Source organism: Eucyclogobius newberryi, unplaced genomic scaffold (genome assembly GCF_026437365.1).
Source record: "Eucyclogobius newberryi isolate DKJ021-1_F unplaced genomic scaffold, fEucNew1.0.hap1 SCAF_5, whole genome shotgun sequence".
NCBI classification, from domain to species: Eukaryota; Metazoa; Chordata; class Actinopteri; order Gobiiformes; family Gobiidae; genus Eucyclogobius; species Eucyclogobius newberryi.
In genome coordinates, this window is record NW_027316167.1 from 10979456 (window position 1) to 11002329 (window position 22874).

The 22874-nt window shown below is 41.3% G+C and overlaps 1 protein-coding gene across 1 annotated transcript in view; it reads left to right on the plus strand.

Annotated features, from left to right (window-relative positions):
- The window catches only part of LOC140380978 (SHC-transforming protein 1-like), a 170981-nt gene extending 159397 nt beyond the window's left edge, over nt 1–11584 (plus strand). The window contains exons 7-14 of the mRNA XM_072464975.1: nt 3682–3735; nt 5212–5263; nt 6133–6259; nt 7008–7161; nt 8551–8620; nt 9176–9245; nt 9320–9467; nt 11270–11584. Of these exons, the coding sequence (XP_072321076.1) occupies nt 3682–3735; nt 5212–5263; nt 6133–6259; nt 7008–7161; nt 8551–8620; nt 9176–9245; nt 9320–9467; nt 11270–11398 (804 nt within the window). The 3' untranslated portion in view covers nt 11399–11584. The remainder of the gene's footprint in view (nt 1–3681; nt 3736–5211; nt 5264–6132; nt 6260–7007; nt 7162–8550; nt 8621–9175; nt 9246–9319; nt 9468–11269) is intronic.
- The last annotated feature ends 11290 nt before the right edge of the window (nt 11585–22874 follow it).

Here is a 22874-nt window from a genome sequence, read left to right on the forward strand (position 1 = left end):
TTGCTCTCATTTACTTTCATTTGTCAAATAAAAGATAAATTAAAGCCGCAAGCGGCATCCAACGGCCCTCGCGGGCCGCCGGCCTTCCGACTCTGCGCTTTCGACTTGATAAAGATGGCGCCCTTATTGTGTGTTGAATAAAAAAAGAACTTGACAGACGGCGACACATTGGACATGGCCAATCCAGTGCAAATGAACACAAGTGTCAGTCAAATTTGCTGCGCCGCCGCACAGAGACCGTAGCACTTGGAATAAAAATATGGATAACTTTTGATGCCCCGCTTGTGTAGATGATATTTCCCAAAGTAAAGCTTGATCGAGCTATTGCCCACGGAGGAGTTTGTTAAAGTGTGAAGCGTAAATGTGAACATTTCAAGGATTTGGCGTTTTTCCCATTTGTGACAGTATATTTGCAGCTCCACGGCACAGAGACCGTACCACTTAAAATCAAAATATGGATAACTTTTGATGCCCCCTTTGTGTAGATGATTTTCCCCAAATATGAGTTTGATCGGGCAATCGGCCTAGGAGGAGTTCGTTAAAATGTGAAGCGTAAAAATGTGGTGATTTTAGAGATTTCGCTGTTTTCCCATTTCTGACATATATTTGCGGGTCTGCCACACAGAGACCGTAGCACTTAGAATCAAAATATGGGTAAGTTTTGATGCCCCGCTTGTGTAGATGATATTCTCCAAATATGAACTTGATCGGACAATCGCCCTAGGAGGAGTTTGTTAAAGTGTGAAGCGTAAAAATGTGGTGATTTGAGCGATTCTACGATTTTCCCATAAGGATAACATGGGATGTTTCTGTCAACGCTACGGTTACGCCGTACAAAATATGACTTTGGCTCTCATACTTTTATGATCAGGATGGCAAATTAGAATTTTGTTCAAAATATCATGTCATTTGGAAAAACTCTATTGTTTATAGGCCACTCTGAAGGCCAAATAGTCAGAATTCTGGGAAACGTTTGCGGCTCCGTCGCACAAAGACCGTAAAAGTTATCCTTAAAATTTGGATAACTTTAGATACACCACTTGTCTAGAGGACGTACACCGATTTTGAGGTTGGTGGGCAAAACGCACTAGGAGGACTTCGTTAAAGTGTAAAACATAAAAATGTGGTAATTTGAGAGATTTTGTGGTTTTCCCATAGGGATAACATGGGAGGTTTCTGTCATCGCTACGACTACGGCGTAAAAATTTAGGCATTTTTGTGATTGGCTTTTGTGATCGGGACGGCAAAATAGAATTTTGGGTAAAGTTTAGACAATTTTGGTAAAACTAATTTTTGACCTTCAATGTTAATTTAAAGGTCACTCTGTAGGGGGCGCTATCACTGCCATTTCAATTTTGTCAGCCTAAACTGGTCCAAACTAGAAAGTTTAACAACTGATTCAAATTTGGTCCTAATCGGACTGGTTTTGATCAAATGGGAGCAATTTTTAGACCTGCAATATTCCAAAATAAGTTGTCCAACTTTGCGGCTGCGCCGCACACAGACCGTAAAAGGTATCTCAAAAAATTGAATAACTTTAGATGCCCCACTTGTCCAGAGGACGTACGCCGATTTTGAAGTCGGTGGGCAAAACGCCCTAGGAGGAGTTCGTCAAAGTTTGACGTAAACAAAATGGCTAACTCAGCTTGTTTTCATTTTCAAAGGAAGATGGCGGCCATAGGGTAAGTTTGGGGGCGTGGCCACAATGATTTTTTTTGTTTATCCTCACGAGAGGAATGCGTGTCCCGAATTTCGTAGCTTTACGCCAAAGTTGACCTCGGGGCGTCTCCCATAGGCGCAATGTATTTTGACTTTTGTCGGTGGCGCTGTCGCGCCATTTTTTAACGAAAAAAAAAATGGCCCAGAAAAAATAAAATTTTTCGCCGATTCTGAATTTTGGGCAAAGTTTGGTGAGTTTTTGAGCATGTTCAGGGGGTCAAATTAGAGATCAAAGCGCTGAAGAAGAACAAGAAAAATAATAAAAATAATAATATTTTTAGCAAAAACAATATAGCCGTTTCCACTATAACAACAAATTATACATCGTTTGAAAGCTCTAAGCCTTCCCGATGCCGCCATGGGGTGGAATCATCATTACGAGCGCTTACACGCTCGTCACTCCCTATTCCGTCGGGATGCCCCGCCCACTCCCCATAGACTTCCATTGATTTGAGCAGATACAAGCATGGCCCATGCCTGCGGCATGGATTCTCGCGTACGGGACAATGCCAGGAGGGTTTTTGAAGGAATGCAGCGCTTCGCGCTGCTGTTGTCAACAATTAGTGAATGGGCTACGCCCATTCACAAATTGTTGACTATTTCTGTCATAGCAGGAGTAAGTATGCATGATCCATGCCTTCGGCATGGGCTAGTTCACTGTACTTGCCAGGGGCGACGGGGTACCAAACATGCGGGCTGCGCCCGCATGTTTGGTCAGACAGTTGCAACGCTGCCTTCGGCAGCGTTGCGGGAGCAATAGGCCCTCCGCCCTGCTGGGGCTCGGGCCTAATTAGATGGTTTTAGCCCACTGTTTGCTGGGTAATTCCCTTGTGTGATGTCATCAATTACAAACAGGAAGTTAAATTATAAACTTATAAAATGTGCTATTCTCTGATAACATTTTTATAATATTTTAGCAAAACTACGTAACTGCATTTTGTTTCTATGAGTCGTTCGACCCGTCAGAGGAAAGTTTCTGTCTATTTTCCTTCAAGAAATGAGATAAAAGATCAGAGTAACACAGAAAGAGTCTACAATTCATCAGCACAAACACTGTCAGTGGTCGTGAAAGTTTTTTTTTTTACGATACATAGATGGATTTTGATTTTGAATATTTATTGCAAACATAGTCACTCTGCCCGCCATATGATAAATGTATAACTGACTGCGAGATATATCACAATCGGATCAAAATCACAAGTTGAATAGTCACAGTTTGTCAAAGGAACATCATTTCCTTTGCAAAAACCACTAACACTGTAGTTTAGACCTCTACAAACATGTTCAGAAATACGTATGTTAGTTTAACCGTTCAGATTTCAGCCTTTTGTCAAGTGTTAACGCTTTAAAATGTGAACTTTGAACGGAATCCCACAGAAGGAACAAGGCTTGTTTGAAAAATTGCAATTAAAACTCCTTCAGCCCTAACTTTTACCTATAGCAGCCAAACAGCAAGAGCTAAACCTCGTCTGATTTATTATTATTTGACAGAAAAATACAAGACAACATTTTTAAACTGTCAGAAAAATGCGTTCGTTCTGTGTAAACTGTTCTGGATGATATTATTTTGTACATTAATGACACTTTAATGACAATTCGGCTACGCTTCCCGTTGTTTTCTCACTTAACTGATGCAAAACTATGATGAATATTTACCTTACAGATGCCATTTCCGCTGTCTTAACCTGTCACGTGCACTTTGAACCTTGTAACGGACGTGCACTTTGAACCTTGTAACGGACGTGCACTTTGAACCTTGTAACGGACGTGCACTTTGAACCTTGTAACGGACGTGCACTTTGAACCTTGTAACGGACGTGCACTTTGAACCTTGTAACGGACGTGCACTTTGAACCTTGTAACGGACGTGCACTTTGAACCTTGTAACGGACGTGCACTTTGAACCTTGTAACGGACGTGCACTTTGAACCTTGTATCGGACCCTCTGTTTGTCTCTTGCAGAAAATCGCACACCACTCCATGCAGTCCATCTCCTTCGCGTCTGGGGCCGACCCGGTACGTCTCGGTCGTTTCAGCCTGTTTGTTTCAGCCATCTCTTATTGGATTAGCCCTCACTTCCAACTCCATTACATTGACAAACTTTGCGCTGTTTTCAAGTGTTCAAAACGTTAATTAAAAGTCACTCGGCAACAACTGAGCGAATGGTTTAAGTCTAATCTCGTTGCAGTCTGTGATGATTGAGCACAGTTTGCACATGATTTAGGCGATGTAAAATACCACATTTATTTACTTACGTTTTGATTTCTACATTTCCTGGAACCACTGTGGTTTTATTGTTCCTGGAAACTTGATATGACAAATAATTAATATGAATTGTAGATCTAATCGCACATGTAATGAGAGATTTGGTGAAACTTTAGAGTAATTGCACCTTAATTAGCCCTAATAAAGCCTGAACAAAGAGTTAATTCATAAAGAACTCATGGTTTATTATTCTGGTTTGGTAAGTTAATGGAAACCCTGATGTTAACCCCCACATAGGGATGTCATAATATCAAATGTTGTTGTGAAATGTAGTTAAATGACGTTAAAGCAACAACTGTTAAGCCAATTACTCTTGTCTGTGTCGCTGTTGTGCCTTTTCCTGGCCCATATGACAAAAATGTGGGTTATCTGTCCTGATAGTAAACTTCCTCTTGGCCTCAAAAGTCTATAATGAGCTCAACAAACGCAGTCATGGAGAGAAATCAATGAATTCCTGTTAAAACCAGCGGGACATGTCCAATAGTCCAGCAGCACACAGATCACTCTTCACATCCTGTACGTAAGAGATAAATGTGAAAACGAATTAACAAACTGAATTAGATGGATTCAGCTTTTAGATTAAGCTTGATTTTATTACACTTTGTTCCTGAAGAAAGACGGACCTTTTGGAAAGAAACATTGATAAATTGATAGTACTGCGTTTCATTCAGTGCTGTAATTTAAGTCTATAAGTTCACATTATGCAGGTTAGTCTCGGCTGTAGGAGCTTTTGTAAAGGACCAAATCCAACAACGAGACCTTTTTTGTACAGTGTATTCCACAAAAGTTTGCAATTTGTTTTTTTTCGGACGCTAATCTAATTTATCTAATCTAATTTTACTTATTATTTTGTGTGTGATTTTAATTTTACAGGATGCGCTTGTCTTTTTCCTCGTCTTCAAATGTGTCACAGTTGTTTTGAAAAATGCTTAATAAAATACATTTGAGTTCAGTTACTGTCATTTAACGCAATAATCTAGCTCCACAAATTTAGCTTTTAACACTTTTCACAGGGATTTTGAGATACATACATAATACAATTGTACGTCCACTATGACCACGAGCGACACAATCCACATATAAAGACAGTACACACATTCCCATCCGCACCGCACACAATCAATAACACAACCCCTACATGGCCTTAAAGTACAGTTTCTATGGCGATCTCCCAGAAGTCCAGTTGACACTCTTCGACTGTCCCTCATGTCTTCATTGTGTCCACAGGATATGGCCGACTACATCGCCTACGTGGCCAAAGACCAGGACAATCACAGAGGCAAGAGACATTACTTACATTATGACGTCGAGAGTCCATCGTGTCACATGAAGCACTTAAAGAACCACGAGAGATTCAAAGTGTGGCCCAAACGTCTTGTATTTTTAGTACAAAAATACAACATATTGAATTAATTAACCTTTGTTTATTATTATTTTTTGCACACAGTATTCTGCTTCCTATATTTATTAATGTGCTCTAAGTACGTTTCCTGGTGGACGGACGGCACATCGCCTACTACTTCCATGGAGATGCTATCGCTTTGCCCGGAATATTCCACAGTATTGCATTAATTACTCATATCTATATAAAAACAAAGCATGTTTTTTTCTGCAATTCAAAGCCTGTAATTGAATAAATGCAAAGTGGATAAGTTTGATGGCATGTTGCGTAGTGATGGGCGATACTTCAGATTTTTTTATTTGAGCCGATACTGAGTAATACTATGGCAAATATCGCAATATCGATCCGATACCGATACAAGTGAGTTTTGTACTAAAATGCATCAAAACTCCTCAACTATGAACGATAGTACGTTGGACATCATTATTTTCTTTCAACCTCTGCTTGAACTAATATGAACAGTAAATGTATGTGCGTAAAACCTAAAATATGAACTATGTATAAAAGAAAAAAATTATAAATTAAACAGCATTGTTTGGATACATTTTAAGTATTTACATTTTTTGCAGGAGTATCGATACTGTTCCTCTGTCAGTATCGATATATATCAATAACGCTGTAGAACATTTCAGACAAAGCAATGACATCTCCATGGAGACGGACAAAAGCTACACAGTGCACCTTTTTAAATACAAAAACAACTGCACAGCTTCACAGTCTTTAACGTGAGTCCCTTCTGTCCACAGCGTGTCACATCCTGGAGTGTCCACAAGGGCGCGCTGCAGAGGTCATAAACAGCATCGGACAGGCTTTTGAAACACGCTTCCACCAAATCCTCAGCCAGTCCTCTCCTCTGCTCAGCACCAATCACAGGTGAGAGCTCACACTTTCATCCACTTGAAATACAGCATGTTTTAACACAAGTCAGCCTGTCACAATCACACATTTTGGAGCACCATTTACTGCTACAAATATATTGCAATGAACGTCAATATTGAAACTGTGCACTGACATAATAACCATAAAGCAGTAAAACATCCCAAAAAGTTTGTTAAAGTACACTATTGTTAATAGGCATGAGCTGCAACAAATGAATAATAATGAACTCAAATTGTATTATAGGGCTGCAACTAGTGATTATTTTAGTGGTCAACTAGACAGCGATTATTTCTTTTGTTCATTCATATACATTTTTAACCAAATAAAGGTTGAAATATGGTGTCTGAAGCCTTCCAGAGAGAGAATATTTAGGAATAAAGTGTATTATTGACAAAAATCTGAAATTGCTGCTTCCTTTTTGACATTTTAATGCATTAATGCTGCTGTTTTTGTGCTGAAAATGTGTTCTCGTATGTGTTTTAGAGTCCACAAAATGATTGCAATTGTCTAAATATTTGTATTATTGGCCCTATTGTATTACAAAATAATAACCAAAACATCCCTACTGCTGCAAAGAAAATGTACGTACAATAAATATTGACACTCAAAATGTATTGTTCCATTTTTTATACTTTATTGAACGATAAGTTGATACAGTAATTATTTTGCGTTAGAGTTCTATAAATGTTTGATCGCTTTCATTGTACATAAGGTGAACTCTACATATGTTGCGTGTGCTCAGGACAGTGGACAGTCCCAGATCACGACCACAGAGCGGCCAAAGACTAAAACCAGGTCTGGACTATTACAACATGGTCCCAGAGATGACGCCCCCTGCTGTTGGGACAGAGGAACTGCTCGAACGGGACAAGACACGAGGCGCGCTTGAGCAAACGGTGAGGCCAACACATTAAGATAAGATAAGATAATCCTGGAAATTTCATACTAGCACTACATTATAGAGTTTTGTCAGTCCTTGTTTAGCAGTATTGGCAAATATTTTTGGCTTTGAACTCGTCTGATTCATTTTCTTTAATTAAGATGATCAGTATCATCAGCAGAACAATTATTCAACTATGTGTGGCTAAAAAGACAGAAAGGAGGACATATGATCAGCTATAACATGTATGATTTATGTGTTTTGTGTGTGTATTATTTATGATTTTATTTTGTTAAAACAATCATCTCCTCCAAATTCTTTATCTCCTCCGAATTCCTATATTTTTTTGTTTTTTTAAATACTTATATTTGTAGTTATTTATTTGTTCTGTTTTGTCTTTTGGGGGTTACTCAGTTTATAGCATGTTATAAAGTGTCAGTTTTGTTTGTTTTGCCTCACTACAGTCAGATATATTGTAAAAGCAGCTCTTTGAGTCAAAAAAAGACCACTGTGTGTTGTCAGCATCTCAAAAAAACTCTGCTCTGGTCCTCTGAAAGTTGTGAAAAGCTCTTTCCAATGTATTTCTGTGAATAATTAAGATGCTTGTGTTGGTGAAGTGCAGAATAAGTTTGGAAAGTTCTGTTTTTCACATTTTTTAGAAGATCAGGTGCAGCGCCTTTAACTGACTTTAACTGCATCCACGTCATTCAAGTCATGTTCCAATGTTTATGTCCTCCACATGTGTCATCTCTTTGCCTTCGCTGCCTTGAACAGGTTAATTTACCCATAATACACCTTGATAATTTTATGGATGGACAGAATGGTTCTGTATTGCTTTTGAATCAACTTAAAGTCTATATGACAGGATTTCATGTTTTTCTACTCATGACGTTGTTCGGTGAAGACATTTTTAAAACTAAAGCCCAGTTCTAAACAGAATCCCTCCGTGATGGTTGAAACACAGAGACAATTTCCACTTAAATGACACAACTGACAGATTAAACAAAATAAAGGTGTTATCAGGTCATATTAATATTAGATTTTGGCTCTTTTTTACAGTATGGTTGCTTGGTAACAGTTGTGGAATTACCTGTATTACCTATGTCATATCTGCTGCTCATGGCCAACCAGGAAGTAACATTATAAACTTTACAGAAATGGTAAAACTGGGGGAAAATAGGCAAAATGTTTAGTACATTCAAGTGAAATGTGTATTTAATTTGAATAAACCCTCCTGTCAAAAAAATAAATAGATAATAATAATATAATAATAAATACAAATGAAATAAAAAGCCCCCACTGCCCCCAGTCTATGGTCTGTTCTGGTGCTTTACATGAATCTTCTACTAAGACCATAAGAAGACAGTTGATTTATTGTTTTGTCTTCACATTTCTGTTGCTGTAGGTTTGTCCCTTTCCGTCTGGAACCCTGTATGAAAACTGCTCCACCACCGACAGGACAGCGCCATCTAGAGGTGAATGTTCACACTTTACTCACTAGCTCAAATGGGCCCAGTAGCAGCAACAACAGTAGACAATAATCATTCCTTTCAAAACAGACAATGTAGTCTAGGCATGTCCAAACTACGGCCCGGGGGCCAAATGCGGCCCGCAGACCAATATTTGTTGGCCCTCTGGCTTCCTGCTAAGCTGGTCCAAACAACAAAAAGTAGTACTTTTACTGTAAAATTGGAAGAATTCAAGCATTTTTATGTGATAACAACCTATTATTAAAGTCCCGAGTATTATTAAAGGTGTGGATGCTCAACAAACAATAACAAATGCAACATTTTTAAGTATTCACTTTCTAATTCAACATTGTTGGGTTGTTTGTGGCCCTCTGCTCCATATAAGTTTCAAAATGTGGCCCTCGGTGAAAAAAGTTTGGACACCCCTGATGTAGTCAAACCGTTCGTGCCTTAATACTTATATAATATACGCTGTGAAAACGGTTGAATTAATGGCCGACTCTTAACCTCATACAGTCAAGTGTCAAAAGAAGTAAATAACTTGCTTTGTGTCATTTTCAGAGCGTTCTGAGGTCGACACAGTTTGTCGAATGAACGACTTGGTCCAGGATGAAGACTGGTTCCACGGCAGGTAATTCGTTAAACCCGATCCCGCTCCACTGCGCCCCCTAGTGGACGCGTTTGACCCGGTCCTGCTGGTTTCAGACTGGACCGGGAGCAGGCCGAGGCGCTCCTGAGCTGCAGCGGAGACTTTCTGGTGAGGGAGAGCAGCTCGGCCTCGGGGCAGTACATCCTCAGCGGAAGAGAGGGCGCCAACGTCCGCCACCTGCTGCTGGTCGACCCCAACGGACAGGTGAGGCCAACAGCGCCACCTAGCCACAAGAACAGTGACTTTCCCTCGGCCACTGGAGCATAGAACACTTTATATTTGCTGTCGTTTACTAACACTTTATCCAAGATTTGCAGTATTGTTCTGATCATACTGTACATTTTGTTCATATTCTAGTTAAAGTATTTAGTCAAAAGTATTTTTTATTGTATTTTAGTCAACATCTTATCTTTTTTGCATGCTTTATTTTGATATTGTTTATTTTTTTCTATTAAATATACATTTTTAAAAGAATAAACAGAACAAAACATAACACAACTAGAGAGAAGACATCTAAATAAACAAAATCAGGGCACATTTAAATTATAATAAAAGTCCCTCTTAGTCCAAAGTCTGTCAAATTAAGTCAATTGGTCTAATATTTGTTACTATGTCCAGTCCTCCATCATTGGTGACGTGTGAGTCATCCATTTCTTTGTGATGGCCGCCAAATGTAAACTCCAAACATATCCATTTATTTTGTCCATGGCAGGAGTTCATTGTGTGCATTGCTCTTAAATGACCTTCTCTTTCTCTTTATATCATTTAGATAATGTTCCCCTGGGAAGTTCTAATTTGTATGCCTTAATAAATATTTCAGTCACAACGTTATAATTGTTAATTTCTTGCTTATAATAACTCCTTACTTGTAAATATCCATACACTTTTATTATAGTTCATTGTTTTATGTTGCCTCTATCGCTCAATCAAGTTCCTAGTTTGTGTATTTTGTTCACTGACATTGGCAATAAACAAGTCGATGTAATCCCTCATTCCATCTGGAGACGTCTCGGTTTTCAAAACAGTCCGGATGTGACTCCACTTCAATCTTTTTCTACGATTGCCAATAAATCCTATTCTGATTCTGATTGTAAAGGTCACAGGAGGATGTGGGGATGGGGTTTGTTATAGCAACTGCCCTCCACCTGCAGAGCATTAAAATATTAAAAGGAAAATGTTTTGTCTATTGAATGGGGAAAAGTCCTCATTGAATTCTTCAAATCGGGGAAAGAATAATTTGACTGAAATGTAAAAATAAGTACACTAGTGCTGCCACGATTAACCGGCTAATCGTTGCAATAAAAAATAGTTGTAGTCTTATTTTGGAAATCATTATCAGGACTGGAGGCAAAGTTTAGTGGCTGCTCAGGAATCACTGCTTTAAAGGGGACATATTATACCAAATTAACTGTAACGAGCTTTTAACCTTGTTACAACAGTGTTTCATCATTAGTTTATTCAGAAGTGTATTCTGGTTGATTCCTGCATGTTTGAGTTAATCCTGTATTGTCCTACATCTGAGGCTCTAGTGCTTAGAAAAAAATCTTGTTTTCACCTACCCCCTATCCCCGCCTACATCCCTGTACTTAGTTGTGATTATTTATTTAGAAATTAAGACTCAGAGTGACACTTGAGTTCTAAAGTGTCACGTACAATCTGCTGCCCATTACAAGGAGACGTCACTATGAAGAGGCGGGGCTAATCACTATGAAGAGGCGGGGCTAATCACTATGAAGAGGCGGGGCTTATCAGTTCTACAGTTTTGAACAGGAAGTGAATGAACCTGTTTCCGTTACGACGCCGTTCAAGATCAATATTGCCGTTTACGCTGAACAAAATGTAAACTGAAGATCTTATGTTATAGTTCGATACCTTTAATGCTTCTGTGGCAATAATAACAACAATAGTTTGAAGCTTGAGAGTGCGTAGCTCCAGCGGTGCTCTGTGTTCACGCATTCACCTGGTGTTTCTCTCCATAACACTTCACTTTCATGTGTACGTTTTAGGTCCGCACTCGGGACAAAGTCTTCCTCAGCATCGGTCACATGATCCAGTTCCACGTGGAGAGCCAGATGCCCATTCAGTCCGGGACCAGCGAACTGTGTCTGAAACGACCCATCCTCCTCAAACACTAGCGCCCCCTACAGCTCCTCTAAGGGACCGGCATGCACTGGAACGCTCACTGTAAAGAAATGGACTGAAATGGTTTTATAGGACATTTATCACCTTTTGGTCATAGATATTTTTACAGATCAGAAAGTGCTGCATGTAGACAGTGTGTATGTATTTCCTTTAACATAAGTTTATCAGTTATTTTGCATCCTCAGTGTAATTAAAAGAAATGCAGCTGAATGTACTTGTGTTTTTACTTTATTTGCTCTCCATAAATGGTCAAACCAAACACTTTTTTTTCATTCAGTCGACTAGTCAAACATCTATATCTGTTGTACATTCATATTATTTTAACATATTTTTTAATGTTAAAATAAGGTGACAATACAATATCCATCCATTTACTTCTTGTTACTTGTTATAAAAGGTCTTTTGGCATGTGTTTAAGTTATATTATATCTATATTTTTCAGATAACAATGATCAATATACGATGACAAGCAACATAAACTATGAAAACCCCGGTAATTAAATAAATGTGAGAGGCTTCCAGTAGCATTATTAGCAAAGCAACCAGCAAGGTTACATTGTACTTTATTTGCAATACTTTTTGAACAAAATAAAATACACATATTTAAGTATTAGTTTCTAGAAAAGTGTAACAAAAAACTAAAACTACTGATAATGGCTTATGTCATCACCTGTTTACACTCAACACTTCTTGCCTTCATTGTCCATGAGTTTAAAAGTGACGAGAAATTGGGACGGTTGCCATAGCAATTAACAATTTAAACAAAATATTATATCTTTTGAATGGTAAAAAGATCTCAAAATGTCAGAAGCGGAAATCCATAAATTCAAAAAGACACTTACTTTAGTTCAAATTGAATGGGACTTTATTGTACCACCAGATGGCGCTGTGGGGCTGCACTGGAGCAACATCAGATCATGGGCCTTACATCAAAAACGACACATCTTTTTTTTTTTTTAAATATATGTCTATGTATTTTTCCTGGTAGCACATGTCATTCACACCGTGCAGCTTCAGTCGTGTTTCTGATTGTTGTAAAGTGAACAACGTCACGCTGCGTTTCTCCTCACAAACTCAAACAGATGTGGACTGGAGCTGGGGTGAAAAGAGCCCCCGTAATAAACAGGCGATTATGATTTCTGCAGCACTTTTACAGATTTCAGCGCGGGCCTGACACTTTGGACAGATCTGGGTGAAGTGAAACCTGCGCTCTGCCGGTATGTGTCCCGGGACTGTAAAGAAGAGAAGGACACAACATGAACCCTGACCACCCAGATCAAGAGGTAATGATGGATGCACCACCTCCACCATGTGTAAAGTATTATTCCACACTGTCTTAATGAAGGTTAGGGTCAGTACAAGTGGTCATTTGTAACCAGGGGAGGGTAATATGCAGTTACTGAGTTTTCTTAAAATTGTTTGTATTCTGATAGCGTACTTTTTTTTACTCCTGCTTGAGTAATATAGTTTACAGTGTAACAGTATTCTTACTCGAGTAAAGGTTTTGGTTCTAGTGTGTGCCAAAATAATATTGAACTATCGATATATCATGATACTAAATTTGGCGATACAGCATCGATATCGTGGGCTGCTGTATCGATATATTGCCATGAGTAATTTTTGGTGTAATTTCCCCACGTTTTTGTAACAGTTATAATTTAGCTTCTTGTTTGACATATTCATTATTAAAATGATTCAAATTTGAATGCGCCGTTCCTTCAGATATGATTTAATTTTATTTCTGTTGTGTGACCTTTGAAGACGCCAGATTTTGTTCATTATTTAATGTTTTCTCCATAAAATGTTCTTGACTTCAAACATAAATCAGTCACTCTTGCTGTTACCTCCCCTCTACATCTTACATACTTTTTACTCTTACTTCTTTGCACTTCTACTTGATTCATATTATTATTTGACTGCCATCCTCTGGTAGGAACGCATTTCTGGTTTAGTCTTGCTCTTGCCCTGGTTTTCTCCTACTTTTTAAGCATGACATAGTTTAAATCAGGGGCGTCAAACTCATTTTGGGTCGCGAGCCGAACATAACCTAAAAAATAAAACAATAAATATGGACTTTTGTTTTCTTGTCGGGTTTTGACAATTTTCTTTTAAAAGCTTAAGGCAAAATCACAAAACAAAATAATGTTTTAGGGACTTGTAATAAAGCAAAAATGTCCAGACGGAATCCATATAAAAGTCCTATTCATTATTTATTTAATTATAGGGTCATTTCTACTTGACCCCGATGCTTCCCAGAATGATCGATTCGACTGGAAACAAGAGGGTTACAGCTTTATTTTCATGTACATCATATCAAGCAGTTTGAGGGTTCCCTTTTATAAAATAGTGGATAGAATGGAAAAAATAAATAAAACTCTATAGCCACTGAATATCCACTGTATAGCATTGAACATATCATCCCCATGGAGACGAGCAGGTATTATCAAAAGGCCGAGTTCAAGTCTTTGATCAAAGAAAACACCTGTGACCTGAATAAATACATGATAAGTTGAATGCTCCTGTGAAGTGAAGACAAAGCAGTTGCACAGTTAAGTCCTAAACACACCGTTAAGTCCTAATTTAGTCCTGCTGTCGGCCTGGTTGTGTTGGAATGAAGTCATGTATTAAAAGCAGGTTTAGGTCCTGAGACTTTCTTCTGCTGTGACTTTAGTTCTCTTAGTGTGAATAATTAAAGATCCAAAGTGCTGTATCGATTAGAATATAGTACATTGTCCTGTTGCTCCTCTCCAAACACTGTGGTAGGTACATTATCTTTTTTTATCACATTAAAAAGAACACATCTGACTTTAATTGGTTTTAAACGGACCACAAAATGTCCCAAACGTCTTGAACTAAGTCATTTTCCATCCTATTTGCTTTCGTTCTTCGATTACGTCTCTGCGGATTCATTCAGTGACTCACAGGCGTCGCGCCCAAAACAACCCAGTAACAATGACACAGTGTTTGGTGCCAATCTCCCTCGGCCGCCTGAGCGTCACATGCACCAGCTCCTCACTCTGTCCAGCTCCGACTGAGACTTAAGAGAAATATAGAAAGGTCAATCAAGAGGTAATCAATACTTTTGCACACATTAACTGATGCTGAAGTGTTAAATGGATTTTGTCAAGTGTATCTTATTTTGGGTCCACAACATTAGCATTATTACATATTTTTCCAGCTGGTGCAGTAACTTGTAACTCCAGTAATGTTATTTTATTCAAACCAGCTGACCATGCATTTTTCTTGACAATACCAACAACGACAGACATAAGTACATAAATGCACCAAATTAACTAAAATAAAAAATAAAAATATATCCATCCATCCATTTTACACCACTTGTTCCCTTTTGGGGTCGCGGGTGACTGGAGCCTATCCCAGTGACTTTGGGCCTTAGGCGGGGTACACCCTGGACAGTGGCCAACTCGTCGCACGAAAAGATATATATACTATTGATATTTTAATTGACAAATGTGTCTGTTTTATCTAAAGTAATGTGTTTAGCATTCAGCCACAAACCCTTTCAAGCCCTGATCAAGTGCATGTTGCATTTGACCCATCTTTACATGCGGTTATGCTCCACCGTTGTTCAGGGCCGGCCCAAGCCTTCAGGGGGCCCTAAGCGAAAACATTTTTGGGGGCCCCTCACCACGTCATCAGAATCAGTTTTATTGCCATTGTCAGTAAACAATTCACATATGGGAACTTTCTTCAACGCAAACAAAGCGCCAAAACTCCAGGGCATCCGTTTGCCAGTTAGTTTATTCTCAGCACCTCACAAGCTCAAATATTGATAACTTAAATCCCACAATGCAACTTGGTATTCCGCTGACATCACCTCTACTCCCTGTAACACACGTCCCAGATATGTTTTTGGGTGTATTTGTGGCCGTTAAGGGTCGACAGCCACATTAGCACATCAACAGTTTAAATTAATGAACATGGGGGGTCTGGGGGCCCTCCCCCAGAGATTTTCAGACCTTTTTTGGGTCTTCTGGTGCATTTTAATGTGGTCCAGACGCTAAAGTAAGAGTAAAATGTTGAGGTTGTAATGCTATAAAATGATGATGTGATGAAACTGTGCCAGGAGAAAATGACTAAAGCCAGTTATTAATACATTAGTGTACTTAATTACTCAATACAATATTGGCTATGAAAATAATTATGATCAAATTGATAAATTTTAACTGAAAATGTAAAAGTAATAGTTATCCTTACTAATTTATCTTTTACTGCTCCCAACTGTTCCTTCTTGCCAAAGTGACAAAACAAGTTATATTAAATTAAACAAATGGCATAAGCATTGCTTGATTAACAATTAACACTGATAAAACAGTGCAAACATGTTATTCCCAGAGAATGAACAGAACGAGAAGTGAAGGTCCAAACCTAGCTTTAGTGAAGAGACTGCGTTTCTGCAACTTTGCCACTTTTGTATAAAAATATATAGTATTATTCTATAACAGACGTAATCATAATATGTCTGGTTATTTTTCACTATCAATTTATTATAATTTATAACAAATAGTCTAATGATGCTTTTTAAATAAATTGAAATGTTTTATTGCTCTATTAAAAGTGAATTACAATATAAATGTTTGTTCTGATCAGAACACCACACTGGACTCCTGCATGAAACAATGCTGCGATGTGATTTGCTGATGGACCTTACGTGCATAAACCTTTACGTTCCTCTTATTGCACTTTAAGAAGTCAAAGTAAAACAGACATCACGAGTCACGATTGATCTCACACATGGTGATGTGAGAGAGAGGGGCAAACTCAAACCCGCTCATCTCTGACTGAGGCTGCACAGGGGCCCGGGACAGGGGCCCGGGACAGGAGCCGCACACTGTTCACTCCAAAGTCTCACGTCAGAGGTTCTGGACGAGACGGCGCTCGTCCGGACCGGATCTCCGCCTCTTAGTGACCCGGACCACAGACGCCCCTCACCGGCCTCACCTGCAGCTCACACTACGGGGCTGGTGTAAATGTTAAGCTTATTATCTTTCATTCAGACACATATTGTGCGCGGGGCAGAGCTCTCGTCGCCTCCAGCCTGAGCGAACTAACGTGACAGAATCGTGTTGTTTCAAACAGCAGCATTAACCGTCTCTTTGTAAGAGAAGTTCAATACCTGGAGAGTGTTGTTGAGTTTGCAGTTTCTTTACATCGTCAAGAAGTTTCTTCTTTCGTTTTTCGGCATCGGGGGGATATATTCCTCTGGACATGAGGACCACGCAGGGACCACGTACTGTTGTGTTTATGTTTCGCTCTCGTTCTCCTCGCGCACAATGAAGTTGCCCAATCAGCGCAGGTTTGGTGTCTTGGTTGCCAGATTGTCATTACAAATAAATGTGGTTTGTGCCTTATATGTTACCGCTGTGTGCGCTGCCGCGCCAGCAGCGCTACTACACTAGTGGCGCACGCTGCGCTTGCACTTCGCATAAGACGGGTTGCCAGATTGGGGGCCCTCTTAACGCCTCGGGGCCCTACGCGGCTGCTTAGTTCGCTTATAGGCTGGGCCGGCCCTGCCGTTGTTAAAGGTTGAATAGAGGATTTTTGGAGTCTCATTTCCTCGTGGCGTTCTCCCACATGTCAATCATTCCTTGCGTGCTACTGCACACCTGCAGCCTTGTCCCCAGCATAGCAGCACGTTTCCCTGGCTGTGCATGTTTGGTTGATATGCCGGTGTGTGTTTAGCGAGTTCCTCCAGTGTACAGTACAGGTGAGTGTGCGCACGTGCATTTAAAAAAAAAGGGACTAAAAGTTGCTGATTTCTCAAATTGGCCAAAAAATCTTCTATTCAACTTTAAACTATATATTGCTCAGAGATTGTGTTCTCAAATGTTTCATATAAATGTTATGGCTTAAAGTTGTTTTCATTGACCACAATTGTGTCTTTGAGGTGGAATAACACTGTGTTCTGAAGCTATTGCGAAAACCATAATTTCATTTTCTTTTGTGCTGGCAAACAGAGAGATTTAACCATAAACCAGATTAACAAACCAACAATCTGAGAAGTTTTGGAATAATTGCAAATAAATGCAGGGCCGTGGGCGAATATAGGGGTGAACATGTTTTCTGAGCATTCAAGCTTGAATTGCAGAAAAATACTAGATTTTTCAAACATGTATGAATCAGTCAGTATCAAATAAGCTCCAGTATCATGATAGAACAAAGTACAATTAATAAATAAGAGCCAGTATCACGCAGAATCTGACAGGTTCAACAACATGATTTTACTGAAAATGTTACTGAAAATGTTGCCTGTTTTTTCCCCGTTTGACAATTTTGATGTTGTTTATACTTGTACTTCCTGGTTGGACATAAGCACACCATTGTTACCTAGCAACCGTACTGTAAACAAGTCCCCCCCCCCCCCAAAAAAGTAATGATTTGTCAAATAAAAATGCTTGTTAACATGTTTATTTTGTAGAATGATTGTTTAAACTGTCAAAAAAAGAGTTGCGTAGTAATGGTCAGTTGTGATGACATCACAGAGGGATTCTGTTTGTAGAACTTGGTTCCACTTCTTGTAATTTTTTACTTCCTTTTAAAAAAAAAATCTTCACAAACTTCAAACTGACGGATGTAAAACTATGATAAATATTTCCTGCAGGAACCATCCCACAGAACTAAGTAATACAAAATGTGCACTTTAGTTTACTGTGTGCTGATGTATGTTTGCGGCCTCTTATCGATCACTGCAGACCTTTTTAACCAAAGATATGAACACATAATCAAACCCATCATCATATCTATCAAACTTGCATTCTTGTGGGCATTTGCTGCTCGCCTCGCACTCGGAGCACATGACGAGGCCGTCCCAGACCCCGAAGCGCCTTAATGGAACAATTAAAGTGAGTGAGAGTGCGCTGCAGCGGAGCGTGAAATGACTGCTGTTTGAATGTTATCAGAGTCAAACAGAGTTCAGATCTGAGGAACTGGAGCTATTCACTGCATACCTCTGTCACATATATACAATACTCTGGAGACTGCGGAGGAGGAGGAGGAGGAGGAGGAGGAGGCGTGAGGGCGGGAACGACACACAGTTACACTACAGCAAGGTCGGATGCAAATTTGAGTGTAAAAATATCATCACTGAAATGTTGACCCAATTACAATACAGCCACTTTTTTACATTTAGATTTTAAGATATATACTTGTATACTTGGTTACTTATAAGTGCACTATAACTTTCCTTAAGGGGGATTAATGTTGATTTAAAGGTACTGTACCTGATTTTACTGTCAGAAATACTTGTAAAAATAGAACTGCTTCATTTCCAACAGTTTGCAGCTCCTCAAATGTATTGCTTGCTTAATGAGCAGCTCAGAGGCGCTTTTCAGAACTTTCAGAGGCCAGAGCAGAGTTTAGTGTCAAACGTTAGCATGCTAACGGTGCACTTCCTACTCCGTGGAGAATAAACCGCTCTGCAGACAAGACACGGTGGTCTCATTTTGACCCTAAGAGCTGCATTTACAATATACCTGTACTAGGGATGTCACAATGTCAAATTTTAGTGTTGCAATTATTATTAAAAAAAACATCACAATTTACTGATTCTTCACGATTATGGAGACTGTGACGAAACAACAGTGAAATCGTTCATTTTCTTTCATTCCCGTGGTCTGACATGTTACTGTTCCTCAAGATTGCTGTACCAAATGTAACGTTCTGAAAGACAAAATAAAGTCAAATTTGATTAGAAACAGCCAGATAAAAGTTCTTATTCTATTTTTTGGACGAGAGATTGAACTAAAAATACTTAATTTTGCCTCAAAACGAATTAAACTGTCACGATTATTCTTTTTTGGTTCTAACGATTCTATTGTGACTTGAATCATCACAATTATTGATTAAAACCTAATAATCGTGATATCCCTAATGTGAACTGTGAAAAGACAGATTTAACTTACGACATGAACAAAATTGGGTGCAGCCCCTTAACTATAAGATTACCTTTATTTGTACCACTATTACATTGTATACTGCAAGTACAGCAGTAGCCTAAAGTATCGAGGATAAATAAGGATTCATAAAAACTTTGAATTCCATATGCGAAACTGTCCTTTATCGTTGACTTTGGACAAACTCGGGATCCTTCGGCGTTTCTGTTTGAATATTGCTCTCGATTCTGTAAATGACACACGCGAGAGACTAGACAGATAATTGTTGTGTGTGGAAAGCGCTGTGAGCCAAGCGTCTGTATTTTAAGTCTTGTATTGAGTTAGTCTTGGCTGCGGCTGTTCTGTTCAGAGATCGGGTGTATTTCTAACCCCCCGGCCTTGGAACGCTCCAAGGCCCCGGACCCCGACCCAGCTTCACAGGACGTCCTGCTTCAGACCGAGAGGGTGACAGGTTAAACTGCTCATTTCCCTAAAAGACAACATCATTATATTTAGAATTTTGCTTGAATTCATACCTTTGGAGGGAATTCTGTTGGGAAAATTGCACATTATTCACAGGGAAATACTATGACTGTCACGTGGCCCATGGTTATGTTGTGTTTTGGGACTGTCCTCTTCATAAATGCAAGACTGAGATCAACGAGGCATTTGACTTTTAAACAATGTATTTTGGAGGTAGGGCCCTGACGTGGAATCTAAAATCTGAAATCACACACCCAGATAATTCTGACAATAAAGCTTAAAATGCAGGGAAAATATTGTTATTCAAATAAATGAATCAATCCAAATGCAATATGTTTAAGTGCATATCACAGGTTTTCATGTTTTTGGTGGGATAAAAGTCAAATTTGCATAATATATCTCCTTTAGATTGACAAAACGTGTTCACCAAAGACATCAATATTGTTCTTATAGTTCTGGATGCCGTATCAAGACCATGACAAATCTTTGATCTCACAACAACACAACCTCTGCCATTTTGCCCCAGAGAAAATGATCTTCAAACATATCCAGCCTCAGATCCTTGTTATAAATCACTCATTTAAAGCTCCACGTCGAAGCCAGAGGATTTTTGTTTTGTCTGACTGTAACTGTGATACATTTTGGCCACACACGTGTTGGGTCTCTCTCCATCTGTCTGAGGCTCCTTTATCTTTAGTCTGTTTAACTTTGTTTTAGAGCGTCTGTGAGCGCCTGTGTGCGCCTGTGAGCGCCTGTGAGCGTCTGTGAGCGTCTGTGAGCGCCTGTGAGCGTCTGTGAGCGCCTGTGAGCGCCTGTGAGTGTCTGTGAGCGCCTCTGTGCGCCTGTGAGCGCCTGTGAGCGCCTGTGAGCGCCTGTGAGCGCCTGTGTGCGCCTGTGAGCGCCTGTGAGCGCCTGTGAGCGCCTGTGAGCGTCTGTGAGCGCCTGTGAGCGTCTGTGAGCGCCTGTGAGCGCCTGTGAGTGTCTGTGAGCGCCTGTGTGCGCCTGTGAGCGCCTGTGAGCGCCTGTGAGCGCCTGTGAGCGCCTGTGAGCGCCTGTGTGCGCCTGTGAGCGCCTGTGAGCGCCTGTGAGCGTCTGTGAGCGCCTGTGAGCGCCTGCGAGCGCCTGTGAGCGTCTGTGAGCGTCTGTGAGCGCCTGTGAGCGCCTGTGAGCGCCTGTGAGCATCAGTGAGCGTCCGTGAGCGCCCGTGAGCATCTGTGAGCGTCCGTGAGGATCCGTGACCGTCCTTGAGGGTCCGTGAGCGTCCTTGAGGGTCCGTGAGCGTCCTTGAGGGTCCGTGAGCGTCCGTGAGGATCCGTGAGCGTCCTTGAGGGTCCGTGAGCGTCCGTGAGGATCCGTGAGCGTCCTTGAGGGTCCGTGAGCGTCCGTGAGGTTCCGTGGGCGTCAGTGAGGATCCGTGAGCGTCTGTGAGTGCCCGTGAGGATCCGTGAGCGTCCTTGAGGGTCCGTGAGCGTCCGTGAGGTTCCGTGGGCGTCAGTGAGGATCCGTGAGCGTCCTTGAGGGTCCGTGAGCGTCCTTGAGGGTCCGTGAGCGTCCGTGAGGATCCGTGAGCGTCTGTGAGTGCCCGTGAGGATCCGTGAGCGTCCTTGAGGGTCCGTGAGCGTCCTTGAGGGTCCGTGAGCGTCCGTGAGGATCCGTGAGCGTCCGTGGGCGTCAGTGAGGATCCGTGAGCGTCCTTGAGGGTCCGTGAGCGTCCTTGAGGGTCCGTGAGCGTCCGTGAGGATCCGTGAGCGTCTGTGAGGGTCCGTGAGTGTCCGTGAGGATCCGTGAGCGTCTGTGAGCGTCCGTGAGGATCCGTGAGCGTCTGTGAGCGTCCGTGAGGATCCGTGAGCGTCTGTGAGCGTCCGTGAGGATCCGTGAGCGTCCTTGAGGGTCCGTGAGCGTCTGTGAGCGTCCGTGAGGATCCGTGAGCGTCCTTGAGGGTCCGTGAGCGTCTGTGAGCGTCCGTGAGGATCCGTGAGCGTCTGTGAGCGTCCGTGAGGATCCGTGAGCGTCCTTGAGGGTCCGTGAGCGTCCGTGAGGATCCTTGAGCGTCCTTGAGGGTCCGTGAGCGTCCGTGAGGATCTGAGAGGTTCCGTGAGCGTCTGTGAGCGTCCGTGAGGATCCGTGAGCGTCTGTGAGCGTCCGTGAGGATCCGTGAGCGTCTGTGAGCGTCCGTGAGGATCCGTGAGCGTCTGTGAGCGTCCGTGAGGATCCGTGAGCGTCCTTGAGGGTCCGTGAGCGTCTGTGAGCGTCCGTGAGGATCCGTGAGCGTCCTTGAGGGTCCGTGAGCGTCTGTGAGCGTCCGTGAGGATCCGTGAGCGTCCTTGAGGGTCCGTGAGCGTCTGTGAGCGTCCGTGAGGATCCGTGAGCGTCCTTGAGGGTCCGTGAGCGTCTGTGAGCGTCCGTGAGGATCCGTGAGCGTCTGTGAGCGTCCGTGAGGATCCGTGAGCGTCCTTGAGGGTCCGTGAGCGTCCGTGAGGATCCTTGAGCGTCCTTGAGGGTCCGTGAGCGTCCGTGAGGATCCGAGAGGTTCCGTGAGCGTCCGTGAGGTTCCGTGAGCGTCCGTGAGGTTCCGTGGGCGTCAGTGAGTGTACGTGAGCGTGTCAGTAATGTTGGCGATGTTAGCGAAGCAGCTGGCCTCATCTGCCACTCGACCTGACCGTTGCCCCTGAACATGTTTGTTTGACTGTTGAGTCTCGGTTTAACTGGATCCAGTCTGGATCTGAAGAGAGAGAAGATAAAAGAGAGAGAAAGGGAGGGAGAGGGAGAGAGAAAGAGAGAAAGTGAAAGATTGACGGATGGAGGGAGAGACAGAGAAAGAAAAATAAGGGAGGGAGAAAGAAAAAAGAAAGAGCGAAATTGAAAGATTAGGAAGGAAGAGAAACAGAGAAAAATGAGAGTGAAAGAGAGAGAGAAAGCCAGAGGTAAGGAGTGTTTGTCGGTGGTGCAGTGATTAAGCTCGTTGCACATGTGCGGTTGCTACCACCATTTGCCTAATGTCTCACCCACTCTCTCCCCATTTCACGCTTCTACTGTCCTGTCAAATAAAGACTTCGGGCTAGAAAAATGTTTAAAAAATAAAAGAAAAAGGGAG